General features: G+C 41.7%; 2 protein-coding genes across 3 annotated transcripts in view; one reads left to right on the forward strand and one right to left on the reverse strand.

Moving 5' to 3' along the window:
- Window positions 1–14,658, forward strand: part of FANCD2 (FA complementation group D2) — a 59,544-nt gene extending 44,886 nt beyond the window's left edge. For both annotated transcript variants that reach the window (XM_063114549.1, XM_063114550.1), the window contains 12 exons: window positions 867–977; window positions 2,109–2,239; window positions 3,334–3,427; window positions 3,924–4,046; window positions 4,879–4,972; window positions 5,595–5,666; window positions 6,440–6,478; window positions 7,477–7,551; window positions 8,432–8,506; window positions 9,469–9,615; window positions 12,498–12,593; window positions 14,408–14,658. In XM_063114549.1, coding sequence (XP_062970619.1) covers window positions 867–977; window positions 2,109–2,239; window positions 3,334–3,427; window positions 3,924–4,046; window positions 4,879–4,972; window positions 5,595–5,666; window positions 6,440–6,478; window positions 7,477–7,551; window positions 8,432–8,506; window positions 9,469–9,615; window positions 12,498–12,593; window positions 14,408–14,482 — 1,132 coding nt within the window. In that variant the 3' untranslated portion in view covers window positions 14,483–14,658. The remainder of the gene's footprint in view (window positions 1–866; window positions 978–2,108; window positions 2,240–3,333; window positions 3,428–3,923; window positions 4,047–4,878; window positions 4,973–5,594; window positions 5,667–6,439; window positions 6,479–7,476; window positions 7,552–8,431; window positions 8,507–9,468; window positions 9,616–12,497; window positions 12,594–14,407) is intronic.
- Window positions 14,659–15,886: 1,228 nt separating this feature from the next.
- On the reverse strand, window positions 15,887–16,423 carry FANCD2OS (FANCD2 opposite strand). Its single transcript, XM_063113583.1, has one exon. The coding sequence runs from the start codon at window positions 16,421–16,423 to the stop codon at window positions 15,887–15,889; it is 537 nt and encodes a 178-aa protein (XP_062969653.1).
- Between the last annotated feature and the right edge of the window lie 1,406 nt (window positions 16,424–17,829).

Genomic DNA, 17,829 nt, shown 5'->3' on the forward strand with positions numbered 1-17,829 from the left:
ATTTTGGTGATGATCTCATGGATTTGTAAGTTAAAACTGATTAAATTCAATATTTTAAATACATGCAGTTTATTATACATCAATTATACCTTTAAAAAAACGTGTGTGGGTGGGGGTAACCTGATACCTAATAGGCCCTCAGAATACTTTTGTTGAAAGGAGGGATGACTACAACTGGTGATTTGGAAAATATTTCTAGAGGAGAATAATGTCTAGAGAGGCAGATTGTGCTTGGCTTTGAAGGTCAGACAGAAGAATTTAAATGTTCAGGGAAGAAATTTTAGAATTTTATGATCACAGCCATGATATAATGAAAGTAATGTTTTAGGAAAATCTTTTTGGCAGCAGAGTGCAGGACAGATTGGAAGGAGATGCAAAAAGACCAATTAAAAGGTGTCACTGTAATCTACTCATATGATGTTAAGGGTCTGGCCTAGAGTGACGGTCAGGGCTTGGAAAGGAAGGGACAGTATGAAAAATATTCTGAAGATGGATTGTTAAGACTTGACTTATTAATGTAGAAGAAGGGATAATTTCTTTATCAAGCACCTACTATGGATTTAGTGATTTGACAAAATCATTCCTGTGTTTTTAGAAAGACTGAGATATCTCTAAAATGTAGGCAGTGAAGGAGAGCTTTTTCCCTTGAAAATAAACCTGTGAGGTCCTTAGGAAAGACTATTTTGGGCGCACTTCAACTTCTTATCTGATACTAAGGACTGTGACTGAATTTGGCACTTGACTGCTTTCAATTCTTCTTCTTTTCGAACTCCAAATGATATAGACCAGAGGCCAGTATTCTCAAATGCCATCCAAGTAACCATCCTAAAACTAAGCTAAACTATCTTACTTTGACTTTCCCTTAGGAATGGATTTTTTCAGCCTGAAAATTGTAATTTACTATACTCAGCCCTTGAGGTCCTCAGTAACCGACTAAAGCAGGGACAACGTAACCAGTCCTTGAATGAACTGCTCAGGTAGGTCCCAGAGTGTTGTACCAAGAAACTCCTAGGAACAGGATTGGGAAGATTTCTTTGAAATAACTTGAGTGTCTCTCAATAGTTGTGAAGGAAATTGAAATTTTCAGTTACTTTTCCTCAGTGTATGAACTTTCTCACCTATGTATTCTGATAAATCTTGAAGCATTAGAAACCCTTGAAAAAATCATGTTAAATCTTCATGCATACATCAGCCCATAAAGTCTGCCTTTTCGGGTAACCATTATGTGTTCTGTAGTCAACTGTTAACTATCCGGGAACCCACTCTGTCTCTCAGCAGAGCTGCATAATTAAGCAGCAGCTGGTTATCACTGATTGCCTGTTTTCTTCCCCCAGTCTTGGAGGAAGACCATATGTGACTGAAGGCTAGGCAGTGGAAGAGGAAGGTGAGAAGGTGATGTAAGGGGCGTGGCTCCCAGCCTTCCACCCCAGCTTCAAACAGAGTGACTAGGGTCTTTCTCTCGCCCTCCTTGATAGGTGAGGCTGTCACTGGGTCAGCAGTCAGTGCTTGTCATCCCTGCCTGCTGGCAGGATGTTATTTCATTTTAAATACAGCACTTTTAGTCTGTTTGATCTCCTTCTCACCAATCAATCAGGAGTTGATGCTAGTTTTATTTTAACTACAATTTTGGGTTAATTGTGATTCTTCATCTCCCATTACTTCAGTGCATTGAAAGCTATCCATATATGAGACATTTATTTAAAGCTCTGCTTCTCTGCCTTATATTATAATTTCCTTTCACATTGTCTCTATGACCCTAGATTTTTAACATTATTTTCAGTATATTGCCTAAGGCTTTAAAGAGTGAATAATTTATCCAGGGTTGCACATATTAGCAAGGTACTTGGGTTTCTTGGCATGCGTGACCCCTTCAAGGCCAGCATTTCATCAACGGCACTCTGCTGCCCTGGCCTTCTCCATACAAAGATATAGTCTTCCATGGAGATGCTTGAAAGAAGGTTGCTACTAAAGCACCTGAAAATGAAGAGGATTCTAATTAGGCAATCAAACACTTGAAGGGGACTTGGGTATCTTGTGTGGATTTAAACATATCTATAATATATGTAATGTTATTGTGTGTATGTATTTGTTTTCATATCTCATTACAGCCAGAGCTTCCGTTACTTGCAGAATTTCCATCACAGCATTCCCAGTTTCCAGTGTGCTCTTTATCTCATCAGACTTTTGATGGTCATCTGGGAGAAATCTACAGCTCCTACTCAAAACAGAGAAAAAATTGGTGATGGGCCCAGATCCTCTTTTTTTTTTTTTCTCTGTGAATAGGATTAATATCTCATACTTGTGAGCTTGGGGCTTCCTAGGACCTTGTACATTTTTACATGTAAATCCCCACATAAGCCTTAGGCATGCCCTCTTGCTATTCCAACAAGGACATTTTCCTAGAAGGAACTATGACTGATTTCTGCTGACATTGCTTAGTCTGAGTTTGGTTAAATCAGCTAGGTAGACAGTTCTCTGTTTTGCTTAAATTTAATCATGTTCTTCCTTTTTATTTATTTATTTTTAATTATCTGAAACATTTGGCAATAAGAAATAAAACAATGTAGGGCCAGCCCATGGCTCACTTGGGAGAATGTGGTGCTGATGGCACCAGGGCCGTAGGTTCAGATCCCTATATAGGGGTGGCCGGTTGGTTCACTTGGGAGAGCATGGTGCTGACAACCCCAAGTCAGGGGTTGAGATTCCCTTACTGGTCATCTTTAAAGAAAAAAAAAGAAAAGAAAAAAGAAATAAGACAATGTTAATAAAGTGGGAGAAAAAGGAGAAATCAGGATCAAGAGTAAAGGAAGTGCTGCCTCCTTCCCTTTTTCTCTGACTATCTTTTGTCATTACTCTTGGAATGTAATTCACTGATTATACATCTTAGTTGGCAGCACAAACAGAAAACAAGATGAAAATGCAAAACAAACCTTTATTATTCTCTGTTGATTAAAAGGGGGAGGGTTGATCTGAATCTGTGAGGTGGCCACTGCTATTGGCCTGCCCAGAAGGAACAAGATTGGCTTTCCTACTGCCCAGCAGCATTCCTTTTCTCTGCATGTCTGTGTATGTTCATGTTGGTGTGTTTCAAGATGGGGTGAGGAGGTGGGATGTGTTGGGTCTTAGACGAAGAAATGGGTTTATTTCTGGCAGAAGAGCCAGTGGAGCAGGAACATGAGCTTTTTTAAAATTCCCTGTTAGACCAGGAACTTCTTATTCTTAGTAAATTTAAAATAATAATCCTTTTCATCAATAATCATCCCCAAAAGCCTGAAAGACAAGAATGAAGTCAGTATCCCGTACATGAGGTGCCTTTGTCTTGTTTTCCAACAGCTTCCTTGGCCAGACGGTTCCTCTGTCGGGTGTGGCCAAGAGGGGAGAAAGAGAAGAGTAACATCTTTAATGACCAGCTTCATGCTTTGCTCTGGTGAGTTGTTTGGTTTCTTCTAACACACCAAATAACCTTTTTCCATTTTTCTACTGTTGGGATCCTTCTTCTGGTCAGAGACTAAGAAATGACCTTTGTTAAGGGGAACTTAAAAGTAATGAAGTAGGTTTAAAATGAACACAATTTGGAATATGTGGATTTTAAGATCCTCTGTTCTGTTTTACGCAGTCAGCTAATTTCTTATTGTTAAATCATAGAAGTGGAGGAGTCTGCAGTTGTATCCTACCTTGTTAATTAATGGGTCAAATATTTATTGCCTACCATATCCAGGACACATCTATCACTTCCAAGGTGTTTAACTGTATTTCTAACTGAGATTTCATTTGCCTTACCTCCTGACAAATATCTGAAATCTTTGTTGTTGAAAATAAATGCCAGTAGTTGTTTTAAAGTTTAATACCTGATAACATCTCAAGAAAGAAATCTTAACTTAGGAGTTCTGTAACATGTGTTGATACTGTGACTCTCAATGCAGTATATACCTGCAGCACACAGACAGTGTTCTGAAGGCCATAGAGGAGATTGCCGGTGTTGCAGTCCCAGAGCTGATCAACTCTCCTAAAGATGCATCTTCTTCCTTGTTTCCTACACTGACCAGGTAAGGGAGTTCTTGCCTCCACTTCTTTCCCTGAGGTAGAATCATACTGTTCAACATATGTAGTTTCCAAATACCTTATTCCATCTAATTCTGATATAGATAGTAGGTACAGTCATTCATTCAACACAAAGTTTCTACCATGCGTTCCTTCCAAGGGACTCTCAGCCAATATATGTGAAAGGACATTGTTGAGGAATGAATTTGCAGCATTTACAATCCTCAGAGGCAATGAACTTTTGGTCACCAAACTTCTCCTGTCCTTTCATCCTTTAAACTTGAGACTTTTTCCAATATTTTAACTACCTTCAGAAGGACAAGGTGATTGTTGTGTCTGATCGTTTATCTCTCACTTAGTGAGTTTGTGTCTCATGATATCAACAGTTATCTTGCACTTGTAGTCTTTATAGTTTTTGAAGCACTTTCACATTCTTTGTTTCATTGGATCCTTTTGATAATTCTGTGCGGTAGATATCATTATCCTGCTTTACTGTGGAGGAAAATAAGAGTTACAGAGGGAACTTCTCAAGCTTACTCAGGCAATGAAATAAATAGGACTCAAACTCAGATCTTCTCACCACTATTTCACTGCTCTTTTCATAATACCATGACACCTCCTTTCATAAAGTTAATTCCATTGTTTCACAGGCCATCTTCTTGGGCTTCTTTCTGAATTCTTTCTAATCCCCCATCTTCCTACAGCGGGGGACCATAGTGAAAGGACATTCAGAGAAGTGGGGAAGGTAATTACTGTTTGTTCCCTGGCTTCTTCCCAAGAAGTTCTTTCTAAGCTGTGCATGATTGTGTGGGTGTGCATGCTTTTGCCCTCTTCTAGGCACACCTTTGTCATTTTCTTCCGTGTGATGATGGCTGAACTGGAGAAGACAGTGAAAGGTCTTCAGGCTGGCACAGCAGCAGACTCGCAGCAGGTGGGTCAGATACTCCCATCGTGAGAAGTGGACTCTAGACTACTTGGAAGTTGCTGATTCTTCTGTTTCTTGGTTCCAGGGTTTCCCTTAAGCTATTTCCTTTGAGTTACCAAGATTTAGGATTTTCTTCAAAGAGCTCCTGGCTTAATTTCCTTTCACTGTAGTTGGAAGTGAGGATAGGGTTCTCTTTTCCGTGGCTAATGCCCAGTTTGCCACTTGCCAGCTGGCATGAGGTAAACCAGCCTGTTTGAGATCCTGTGGGCCTTGGCAACCTGCTAACCAGAACTGAGCTTGACTGCTGAGAGCAAGGGCTAGCGTAGGAAATCAGAGAAGCCACAGAGATCTGATGGTCAGTAGATATGTTGCAGAGGCTTTCACCTACTTGGAAATTACTGAAGATGACTCATCTTTTTGGAACGTGTCTATTAGGTACTGTTATGTTATCACAGTCTGTGCAGGCCTCAGAACCATTTTGGTTGCGCTGGTTGCCACATCTTTTTGGAAGGACAATTGGCTTGAATCTCTGAATAGCTATATAATTCAAGAACTGTGTATTAGTGGGCGTACAGTAGGAGAAGTATTTGTCTGATTAAGAGGCACCTATTTATTCGGCTGCCCACAGATTCATGAAGAGAAGCTCCTCTACTGGAACATGGCTGTTCGAGACTTCAGTATTCTCATCAACCTGATAAAGGTGAGTATTGAGACTCCTTGACTCATCTCACTGGCTAACTACAGAAACCAAGGGTCTTAGCTTCCAAAATTGGCTCTCCTTTCTCCTCTCCCTACCCTTCCTTGGGACTTGCTCTCCCCCCATCTACTTCCCTTGTCCTCATACCCATCCTGGATAACTCCTTCTCTCCCTGGCAGTATATTTCTCCTTCTCTTTCTTCCTCCTACCTGTACCACAATACTTACTATTTAACTGCACGCTCCACCTGTCATTCCCCCACTTTCTCTCATCTTGCCTTGGGTCCTCTGTGATCTAAGCACACTCCCTCTTCTGACCCTGAATGCCTTCATTAACCTTCAGACATACTCTTTGCTCTCACCTACTCTTTGATTTTGCTCAGACTGTTCCCCCAGAATAGAATGTCATTCTCTTTTCTTTCTACCTCTTTGTTCAGTTTTTCTTAAGGCTTCAAGTCAAGGTTTTGGATCTCTACTAATGCCATCTTCTCACCATCCCCGGTTGGAATCAATTTCTTGTTTCTCTTTGCTCCTTTCCCCCCCCCCCCTTTTCATTTCTTTTTTGGCCTCACCAGGTAAATAAAAATATTCCTTTTCTTGAACTTCAGTTATGGTGGTTACTTTATTCTGCTTTATAGTTAATTTAACTGTTGACATGCCTTCCTCAATTTAGAATTCTCTATAGCAGCCAGAGCTGCTCTTTGCACAGCAGAAAAGAGGATGGGGTGCTCAAAGGAACAGACCTCAGCTTTGGTTTCTTGTCTTTTACCTCTCCAGGTCTTTGATAGTCATCCTGTTCTGCATGCCTGTTTAAAGGTGAGACTTATTGGGTCCTGTTTAATATTTATTATTCCTGTGGATCACTTTACAGACGGTCTCAGCCGAGATGAACTGCTTAATTCCTTGCCCATAAGCTAGTGTCTCCAGAATTTGTGTTAATAGGCAACAGTTTAGGAAAGGCAGTGGATACATTTTCCCACAGTAATTGGATGACTAGAGAAGCCAGTTTCCTATGAGTTTGAAAGTTTTTGGTCAGACTCTTAGAACTAGGAGGAATGGCTCCAGGGCAGGCAGTTGAGTTTAGGAATAGTAGTCTCCTTACCCTCCCTGTCATTCCTTCCCAAGTGACAAGAAGGAAGGAGGAATGGATGATTCCTCATTTTTTAAAACCCATGAGGTAGCCTCATGAATGTGGGAGCTGATATCCTGATAATTGCCAAACTCCTATCCCATGGGGATAGCCTGGATTCATGCTAGATTTGATGGCAAATTCAATAGGGATATTATGGGGAGAAAGCTTCTTCCCTACTTCTGATATTTCCTTCCAAGTGGGTATCTTCTCATTCTTTTCATCTCCTGGCATCTCTCTCTACTCATCTGCCACTGTGTTGCAGTGTGGAAGATGGGTGAGTCAGGGAGAGAGATTTGTCTGACTGGGAAATTTGTAAATTGCTCATATGCTTCCTCAGGTCTACCCAGTTTTTGCCTCTGGGAAGTTAGTTATCCTCAGGGAGCTAGAGTTCCCCTCTGCTCCTCCGTTTTCTCATTCTTAAGCTGAGCAAGGCCCCTGTCCACTGGCTGTGTCTGGGGTAGTTAAGTCTGCCTAATTCTGAGGCTTAGTTAGCAGGCCTATTTAGTTTTCACATTAAGCTACATTCTCCAAATTAACCTTTTAGACCCCTCACAATTTATTTTTTACATATAAAAATAAGAAGATAAAACCCTTGGGCTGGGTAATGCTATGTTGCCTCATGCCAGGGCCTTTCAGGAGAAAGATCTCAGCTAGAGGTCACCAATGTGTCTCTTTTCTTCAGTATGGACGTCTCTTTGTGGAAGCATTTCTGAAGCAGTGTATGCCACTTCTAGACTTCAGTTTTAGAAAACACCGGGTAAGAGCTGAGAGCAGAGAGCAAAGATGTGCTCTGAAGAGTTGCTCAGAAGATAAGTTCTTAGTGACACCTGGGTTTGGGCTGGGGGTGGGAGCAGTCCCCTTGCTCATGTTGTGGGCCACAGTTCTACTTGGGCACCTCTGGTTCACTTCAGTTATAACCAAAAGTGCCCAAATAGGACTGAATATTCCAAACTAGGCTGAACTCCTCAGACCCACCCTAGTTCAAACCCACCTTTCTACTTCTACTCCAGATTGGAGGGTGGTTATTCCTTTCAGCTTAATGTTATTGTGCTGTTGCACTTCCAGGACCTCATATATCAGTGTGTCGTCTGCTTATTCCTTTGTGCTTCTCTAGGTCTACTCTCAGGAATAATAATAATTTCTTAAAGAACTCATTTGTCATAAAACTCTTGGCTGTTATAATGAACAGTCTTGATAGTTTTTTTCACCAAGTGGCACCCAGGGCTAGAGTAGCAAAGTAAGGATAGAAACACAGATGATTTCTTATACATATTTAATAAGTTGAACTTTGTAAAATACTCTCACAATATTTGGTTGGTCCCTCAAAACCCTGAAGGAGAAAGGGGAGATAGTATTTTACCCTAATGTTGCAGATGGGAAACCTGAGACATGGCAGCTACATAAAACTAAAATCCGGGTGTTATTACTCTAATTTACACAAGGAACAGGAGTGGGAGGGTTGAGAATGAGAGTTAGCCAGCACAACTCCTATTTGAGGACCAAATTAAGATGATTATTAGCATAAGCTGGAACCCACAGAGTTTATGCTCTTCGGAGCCTTTGCTTGCAAAAATATCTTGTATCTAAAATAAAATTAGAACATTTCGTATAGCATTTATGAATTTTATTGGTTATAGGAAGATGTTCTGAGTTTACTGGAAACCTTCCAGTTGGACACGAGGCTGCTTCATCACCTGTGTGGGCATTCCAAGGTAAGACAGGAAGCAGGTCATGTCACCAGCCTACCTATTGGTTTAATCTGCAGTTGTTTTTGAGAGATCTATGGGCTCCAGTTACTTCTTCCTCTTTTAATCCTTTTTGGGCCTTTATATTGGGACTCTGTCTGCCCAAAGGCAAGTTTATTCAGAGTAGTGAAATCTTAAGTCACTGGCTAAGATTGGGCAATCATCTAGAGGGGAATTTTCTGCATCTGAAATTTGACTCAAACTCTACAGCCCCTATTTCCTCTAAAAACTCTTGGGTAAGAGATATAGAATGCTGATGGATATATTACAGCTATGAAGTACTCTGGGTGGGAGGAATATTATGTAAGTGATGACTGAGATAAGAGATGGTTCTAAAGCAGCCATCTGTAGAACTTTTCAGCTGTACTACTTGTCAAGAAATACATCTGTCTTTTCTGAGAACATTTTAGCATTAAAGGATTTTTCTACTTGAAGCCTTCTTACAGTTGATGAACCTTTATGACTTTGTCTGAAAGAACACAGAACCCTAGGTAGGGTTCTGTAGACACTGGCAAAGCAAATGATTCTTAGATCCAGTTCCTATTGTTCACTTCTCCTGGTTCTAAATTTAGAAGGTACAGAGTAGTGGAATTTTAAGGACTCCCTCAGCTAAACAGGGGTACTCTGTTCAAAACTGGTATATGTTCAAGAATATTTTCAGTAAATTCATTAATTGGTCGATGTAGGTTCTTCTTCATAACCTCTAGGTATTGGTGGTACATATTCTAGGATTTGAATTTTTTAGCTGTCATTCTCTTCAGAGTATTCTACCAAACTACTGCTGTTTTGGAACATGTCTCTGGCCCATCTTGGCAGGGCTTGGGCTCTTATTCAATGTTCGAGGTGTCAGGAATTCAAGTTTCACATATAGGAAATGTGAAAGCATGATGATACACCCAGATGAGATGGATGTATTTATTTCCATCCAGATTCACCAGGACATGAGACTCACCAAACACGTGCCTTTGCTCAAAAAGACCCTGGAACTGTTAGTTTGCAGAGTCAAAGCCATGCTTATCCTCAACAATTGTAGAGAGGCTTTCTGGCTGGGTAATCTCAAAAATCGGGACTTGCAGGTAAGCCTTGCACACTGCTGGTGATGATCCCCCACTCCCATTCTTTTTGAGAGCATCAGAATTTATGTAAGGGAGGTCACCTAAGCCCTGCTCTCTCAATAAAACTACTTTTCCTCTTAAGTCTATGGCTGTTTAGCTCTTAAAATTAAGGTACATTGCTTATGGGCCCTGGTCACAGGCTGCACCCCCCATCCCAGGCAGTGAAGGTGCCAAAACATGCCATTGATATCTTATGTTTTTTGGCAGCTGGCCAGTTTGGAGATCCAAACCCTTGACCTTGGTGTTAACAGCACCATGCTCTAACCAAGTAAGCTAACTGGCCAGCCAGTGCCATTGATATAAACAAGGCTTCAGAGAGGAGCCAGATTAGTACAAACCTCTTTCCACAGCCAGAGGGGCACCTTTAAGCCCTACTGTGGGTAGATTCATAATAATATTTTTATATATGGACAAACTTTTTTTAATTTTTTTAAAGATGACTGGTAAAGGGATCTTAACCCTTGACTTGGTGTTGTCAGCACCACACTCTCCCAAGTGAGCTAACCGGCCATCCCTATATAGGAATCTGAACTCACTGCCTTGGTGTTATCAACACCACACTCTCCCAGGTGAGCCATGGGCTGGCCCCTGGACAAACTTTTTTTGTTTGGTAATTTTTTTTTTTTTTTTTTTAAAGCTAGTCTGTCTTGTTCTTGAAATTACTCTCTGACTAAGGTTTCTAAGGTTTTTCAGTTGTATGATTGGCTGAAATCTTGTGTTGCTTACAGAGAATTAGCTTCCTTTCTTCACATCAACCTTACAAAGTGGATACTATTGTTTCTGTGAGAAAATTGAAGATTAGAAAAGTTAAGTAGTTTACATAAAGTCATTTAGCAATAAGTGAGTAGAGCCAGAGTTTAAGTCTAAACAGTCCTGATCCAGAGTTGATGTTTTTAAACCACTTCACCATACTGTCCTTCAGCCTCTGCTTGGTCATTCATGGTTGTTGTGTGAGTGCTTAAATACCTTAAGGTATTTGGGAAATTTTAGAACCAGGTTCAACATTAACTGATTGTAGCATCACCGGTACAATCTGGCTTTATAAATCTAGTATGGTACTAGAATACAAAGATGGACCTTTTGTAGAACTATGTATTATATCAGAGCCACAGGCATCTGAAATCTGGGGTTGAGTATCCCTTCTCTAGATGCTAGATCACAGGTAGTGTCTGTTTTTGACCATGTTTTGAATGGCTGTAATGTCTTCCTTTGTTTTTTATTTATTTATTTATTTATTTTTTAATTGAATCATAATTGATTATACATATTTTTGAGGTTCAATGTTGACATATATTGATTAAATCAATATTACTAGTATATATATTGTTACAAATTGTACTTATTCTTTATGCCCCTTGTCCAATCTCTTCCTATCCCCCTCTCTCTCCCCGATCCCACCACTGATAACCCTAGATTTCTTCTCTCCCTCTGAAAGAATAATGGTTACTTTATTCATTCATTGCCTACATGATCTGTCCAATGCTGAAAGGTGTGTTCAGGTCCCCCAGTATTATCATAGAGCAGCTGCTTCTTCTGTCACTCTGAAATGGCCTTTGTGGAGAGAGACATCTTCTTTTCTTTGGTCTCTGCTGGTGACTCTCCTTGTGTCAATGCACTCCAGTGGCTGGTGGACCATCTGCATGGTGGTTGTGATGTCTAGCCACTTTCGCAGCAGCTGTGGTTATGGTGGTGGCTGTGGTGGACCACCCACATGGAGGTGATGTTTTTGGCATGCTCCTTGGTGCTGGTGTTGTGCCTGGTTGTAGGGGGTGTCTGGTCCCTGGCTTTATGCCTCAGGACTCTGGGCAGGCCCTGAGGCACTGGCGGAGTGCCTTGTTGTGGGCAGGGGGGAGGTCCCATCCGCAGCTCCATGTCTCAGGTCCTCTGGCAGCCCCAAGGAGCTGGTGGTGTGCCTGGGCCGGAACTAATTTTTTTGTCCTTTGCTTCTAACATAGGGGAACTTCCTGTAGGAGCCAGCACTTCAGCTGTGTGGTTGAGCTAAATTGCTGCTTTGATGCTGTTTCCCTAGGGAAGGTTTTTTGTGCAGCTCAGGGTTTAATGGTTGACCTTATAGGTACTTCCAGCTCTCCAGAGACCCAGTGCACCTGGGTTGTGTAGAAACTCTGACTGGGCCTCAGTTTTTTCATCAAACTGCACCCCATGCAATTCTGCATTCTCAACTAGTCTCCTCTGAGTAGTCCTGATTGGGGGGCAGATCAGTTGTCCTTGCTGTGTCCCAGTGTTTTCCTGGTAGGCCTTTCTCCCCCACTGCCAGTGCTCCAAACACTTCCCATGGGATGGGCCCTGTGCTGGTCCCTTGCAACAACTCACTGGCCTCTGAATGGCTCCCCTTTTTCAGCTGTTCTGGCTCCTCACTCCTGCGTGGGTCCACGGGAACCCTATTAGTGGTCTTGCTGTCCTGGGGGCCACCAAGGCCATCTTCTCTCCTGCTGCCTCCAAGTAACTCCATCTGAAGGGCACAGCTGCAGCTTCTGCCGGCTCCTGCTCCATGTGCTCAGCAGCTCCAGCCTTAAAGCCATGGCCTGAAACGCTCAGAGCAGTTTTTTCTTTCTCTCATCATGGTTTCTCCCTCCTTCATGAACTCCGTAGGTCTCTCCTCCTCTTCCCCTGAGCTCCAGTGGCCCTAGCTTGGCTATTACATTTTTATAGTTGTAAATTGGTTGATTTGTGGGAGAGTGACGCTGGGGACTGTCTATTCTGCCATCTTGAATGGAACTCTCTAATGTCTTTCTTTGTATTGCCTGTAAACTCAGCCTTTTTCCCCTGAGACTCCAAATGTTATCATTATAACCCACCATTTGTCTTGGTCCATCCATATTTAGGGTGAAGAGATTATGTCCCAGCATTCCCAGGAGAGCACAGCAGATGAGAGTGAGGATGACATGTCATCCCAGGTCTCCAAGAGCAGAGCAACGGAGGTACCTCAGCAAAAGGCACCAGAGTCACATTGACAGTTGTATTTTGTTAACTGTTCTGAGTTGGTAGAGAGTGCAGAACTTTGCCTGCTTATGTTTATCATCAGATAACTTCTATGCCCATCTCTGTTCCCTCCAATAAAAACTACTGTGCTTATATGAATTCTGTGGGGCCCAGAAAAAACAATCACTCAATCGTAGAATCGCTCTTGAGTATCTCGAGTTGTAGCATATGTTATGGAGTTGAAAATTCCCTTCCAATATAGCCTCCTATTTTCCATGAATTTATATCTGAAACCATTTTAGAAGGAGAAAAGTAGAGGTCAAAGTATTCTCTGAGTGCTGAGAAGAATAAGTTAAACCTTTTAAACATGTTTGAACATATGAAAACAGAAATGTGAAAGTATTTGGTGAAAGCCAAAGCACAGAGTCAGCAGCTGCCACCACAGGGGAATAAAATAAGGATAGAGATTTTTATTCTTTTCTGTGGCACAGATGCTTCTGAGAATTTAAAGAAAGCTAAATAAAAATGTGTACATTTATAAAATTTTGCTACATTTCAAGTGGGTTATCGATACTAAGAAACTCAGCTTTAAGGCTGGCCAGTTAGGTCACTTGGGAGAGCATGGTGCTGCTAACACCAAGGTCATGGGTTCGGATCGCTATACTGGCCAGCCACCGAAAAAAAAAAAAAAAAGCTCAGATTTAAGAACCCCTGCTGTGGGCCCTCTCTGTAGCACAATTGGAGGCTGATGCAGAAAGACTTAAGTATGAAAAGTCCCTTTATGTGCATGACTTTCAGTTTATTTTTTGTTTGTTTTTTGCAGATGGTCAGTGTGCAGATTGGAACCATGACTTTGAGGTTGTAAGGCCGCGTTCTACCCACCTGAGCTAACTGGCCAGTTCATGGTCCTCAGCTTAATTAACATGCCTTCTCTATCTTGTTCTCATAAAGAATTTGAGGCAGACAATATCCTATTAGTTTGATACTTTCTCCTAAGCAAACCTTCCATACTAGAGTTGCAAACCAGACAAAATTATGTGCAGGATTCCTATTGGGATACACCAGTACTTTTAACAAATATTTCATTCTATATTGAGTGCCCATTTTGTAGAGCAGCAGTAGAGATTTAGGACCATGGCTTATTTAAAGGTCAAGTAGAGCTGGCCGGTTAGTTCAGTTCCAGCCAGCTGCCAAAAAACAAAGCAAAAAACCATGCAAATTTGGTTCAGTTGCAGAATGGCATGAGTCAATATTAAAATGACCTCTCTGGGGCCGGCCCGTGGCTCACTCGGGAGAGTGCGGTGCTGATAACACCAAGGCCCCGGGTTCGGATCCCATATACGGATGGCCAGTTCGCTCACTGGCTGAGTGTGGTGCTGACTACACCAAGTCAAGGGTTAAGATCCCCTTACTGGTCATCTTTTTAAAAAAAATGACCTCTCTGTGTGGTCTTGGCTTAGAGTTTATGGTGTCAAGAAGAATGGGGAGCCTCTGATTGATTTTACAAATGAATGGTTTAAAATCTATCATTGGGGGCCGGCCCATGGCTCACTTGGAAGAGTGTGGTGCTGATAACACCAAGGCCACGGGTTCACATCCCATATAGGGATGGCCAGTTAGCTCACTGGGTGAGCGTGGTGCTTACAACACCAAGTCAAGCGTTAAGATCCCCTTACCGGTCACCTTTAAAAAAAAAATCTATCATTGGTTTTAACAATGATAACAGGACAGTTATATACATCCTGTGGGAGATGTATTGCAATTCATGGGGTCACCCAGAGTGGTGCTAAAATATTTGTCATTTGTCCCTTAGAATGATGAAGAAGATGAAGCAAGTGCTGGAGAAAAGGAGCAAGATAGTGATGAGAGTGATGGTGACTCCGATTAGACCCCACAGAGACTGTTGCCCCCTTCCCCGATTTCTGCCAGCCTCTTAACCATTTTGTATTCTGCTCTCTGCCTTTCTAACTGGAAGCATCCTATTTTGTCCTTAAAAGAGAGGGCTTTATTTAATTAACTTAATTGTGGTAGATTATCTAACATTGTTAAAGTCCCTGGCTCAAGATTCCAGTGTAGCATTATTTATTGGTTTGGATAAACATGGCAGTGCTATGCTGCAGAGTAAAAAATTTGAGTCGCAATTCTGGGCTTTCGGAGCTGGTTTTGAAACTCTTTGATGTATTCTAGAATTTAGATTTGTACCAGTTTTACAAATAAATCCTGTTCTGAATTATACCTTGGCTACCTCATTCCTCTTTGTGGATTTTCTTTATGATTCAAGGATTAGATGGAATTGAGTTTTGTGCAGAGAGATGATGGAGACTAGTGCCAACGTAGTTCTAGTGATTAAATCATGTCTCCTATAATAAGGACCATCTTCACTTGAGATGAGCAGATCTTTGTGATCTTTTTGAAGGAGTGACTTGAACAAGAATGTCAATGCCTAAAGAAAGTCAAAGGAATATTTTGGCTGCTTTTAAAATTTCTTTGGTCATTGTGTTAGTATAAGACAAAGGGGAAAAAGGCAGCATCATACTCAGGTTGACTTTGTATACGTAATGTTTATTTCCATAGTATTATGAGTTATACCTATAATCTAGTTGTAAGAATGCTACAAAATTACTTGTAGTTTGTTAGAAGTAGAGCATTAGGAGTACACTTCAGCTAAAAGGGGGGACTTATGTCTTCTGCCAGAAAGCGCAGTTTCAGTGCTGCTACCAAGTTTTCTTGCCAGGCTGTAAATATTGTTTAATATTCCTTAATATTTCTACCCCCTTTTGAACTCTCCAGTGGTATTAGGGTATGGCTGCTTAGAGTTTGTTATTGTTTTGGAGGGCGCGTGGGGGTGGAACGACTTTGTTTTTTAAACTAATCTTTGACTCACATGTACATTTTTATCCTTTATCTTCTGGTACATAAAAATCCATACATCTTCTTCCTTGACACCCCCGCCCCCCTGCAAATCATTGTGGTCTTATGTGTTTAAGTGAGTTCACACTAAGTTCATTGATTTATATGGTTTGTTTAATGGTTCTTTAGCACATGTACATGTCAATGCTAGTTCAGCTCTCTTTTACATGGTTGTTCAACTTTACATTGGAAACATTCTCCCTTGCTGCGTATCACTGGTCCTTTTTTGGAGGGAAAGAGGCTCCTGAACTGTCACTGCTTAACAGAACAATAAGATGGCTAGGGTGTTGTCACAGTCTCATTTACATGGATGGTTTTCTGTAAGCTTCAGGTACATACCAAAGGACATGGTGTGAAGAACTGGGGAACAGATGGGGAGCCTTTACTTGGAGTGTTGCAAGGCAAAGGTGCACTTTTTGTACGTTGCATACAGCAAGAGGATAGAGCGCAGCATCTGTTTGCACATAGTCACTGTCATCTGAATCTGAGGCTCCTTAAGTCCAGTGGGCCACTGGTGCTCCCTGCTGATGATTTTGCAAAAGGCTGACTTGTCTGAAACTCTGAAGGTTCCAGTCCACTTTGGTGGCTGAGCTGTGATGACCCTACCAAAGACAGAATCCACTCCATTGAGGCGGACAGGCTTGGGCCTCCTGACCAGTCCTTTCTTGTTGTTCATGGTTCGGAGGTCTGACATGTGGCAGGGTAACTTGGGACTCACTCCAGTTTCCACAAATGGGCTGTCAAGGACTAGAGTAACCTCCTGAAAGCATAGCTGCACTTCAAGGTCAGAAGGGGTGTGTGGGAAACGGGGGGAAGCCCTAAAGGGGTGCTTGGAGGAAGGTGTAGGTGTTGTGTGACGCAGCCATTGGAAGCTCTCGTCTAGTGGGGTCCATGGTGACCAGAGCTGGTATCCTGCCATTGACAGCCCTAAAAGAGAAGAATCAGAACATGGAATTTCCCTGGCATGCTTTTGGTGAGGGTATGGCCGATCAAATTCGCATCTCTTGTCTCATTGACTTAAACTTACTCTGTAGTTCTCAACAGATAAAGAATTAGTAATTCTACAAAGGGTAATAGGAGATGGTAACTAGTATTGAATCTGGCAACTGCTATGTGTATTAAAGGTTTATTAAACCTATCATAAGCCTCTGAAGGTAATTAATTCTTAACCCATTTTACAGATGAAATGGATTTGTCCGAAATGGAATATCCCAGTCCACCATTAGGACCCATGCTGTGTTGGTAACTGCTAAAGGCAGAATCTATGCCTCTGAGTTGGCAGAGGCTGCTGGTACTTCATGATGAGACCTTGTTATTTCATATTAGAAGACACTCAGAAAGGCCATGTCTTAAAAATGTTTGTGACTCTAACCCCATGTACTTTACACCAATGGTTCTCAAAGTATGATCCCTGAACTAGTAGCTTCATCATCATTTGGGAACCTGGTAGAAATGCAAATTCTTGGGCCCCACCCTAAACCTACAGAATCAAATTCTGGGAGTGGGGCCCAGCAATCTGTATTTATACAAACCCTCTAGGGGATCTGTTGCATGTTGTAGTTTGAGAACTCATGCCATTCCTTTTTAGCAACTCTAGCTTTCACTATTCGTTATGGAGACAGTCTCCTTTTGTCCTTAAGAGCCTCTGTGTTTTTTTTTTTTTTCTTTCTTTCTTTTTTTTGGCAGCTGGCTGGTACAGAGATCCGATTCCTTGACCTTGATGTTACAAGGCTGTGCTCTAACCAACTGAGCTAACCGGCCAGCCTCAAGCCTCTGTTTCCTGACACAAAGCAGCTCTTGCAGAGCCCTGGGCTATGCACCACCTGGGATACGTACCGCCGCAGAGGAGTTATACCAGGTTGGGAGGGAAAAAAGTTTCCAAAGGTCAGTCTTTTAAAATTGTTAGTTTTTGTTTTTCTAAGTTTGGTTTATTTTTTTGTTTGGTTTTGTTTTCATCTATAGGAGACCTGCTGGTTAAAATCTTGATTTTTTTTTTTTTTCCTTTGAAGATAAAGGAAAGGGCTAGGAGGATATTGGTAACTCAAAATTTATCCAAGCAGAATTTGGATTTTCCATCATTATTCTTCAAAATTGCCAGTGTATAAGGGGTTTTACTGAATTTGGGAGAGGCTAACGTTTTTTGGGCACCTACCTATTATGTTTGAGGACATAGCAGGTCCCTCTTCTTTCCGGCCAAGTATATTCCTCTGCCCCTTCTCACTTCTCCCACAAAAGGTAATGGCAGATCTGATCCCATCCCATCCAGTAATTGCCCTGAAAATGCTGTGAAAAGTTGACACCTCCACCATAGCTTGTGAGACAGTA

This window comes from Cynocephalus volans, chromosome 11 (assembly GCF_027409185.1).
Source record: "Cynocephalus volans isolate mCynVol1 chromosome 11, mCynVol1.pri, whole genome shotgun sequence".
Taxonomy (NCBI): Eukaryota; Metazoa; Chordata; class Mammalia; order Dermoptera; family Cynocephalidae; genus Cynocephalus; species Cynocephalus volans.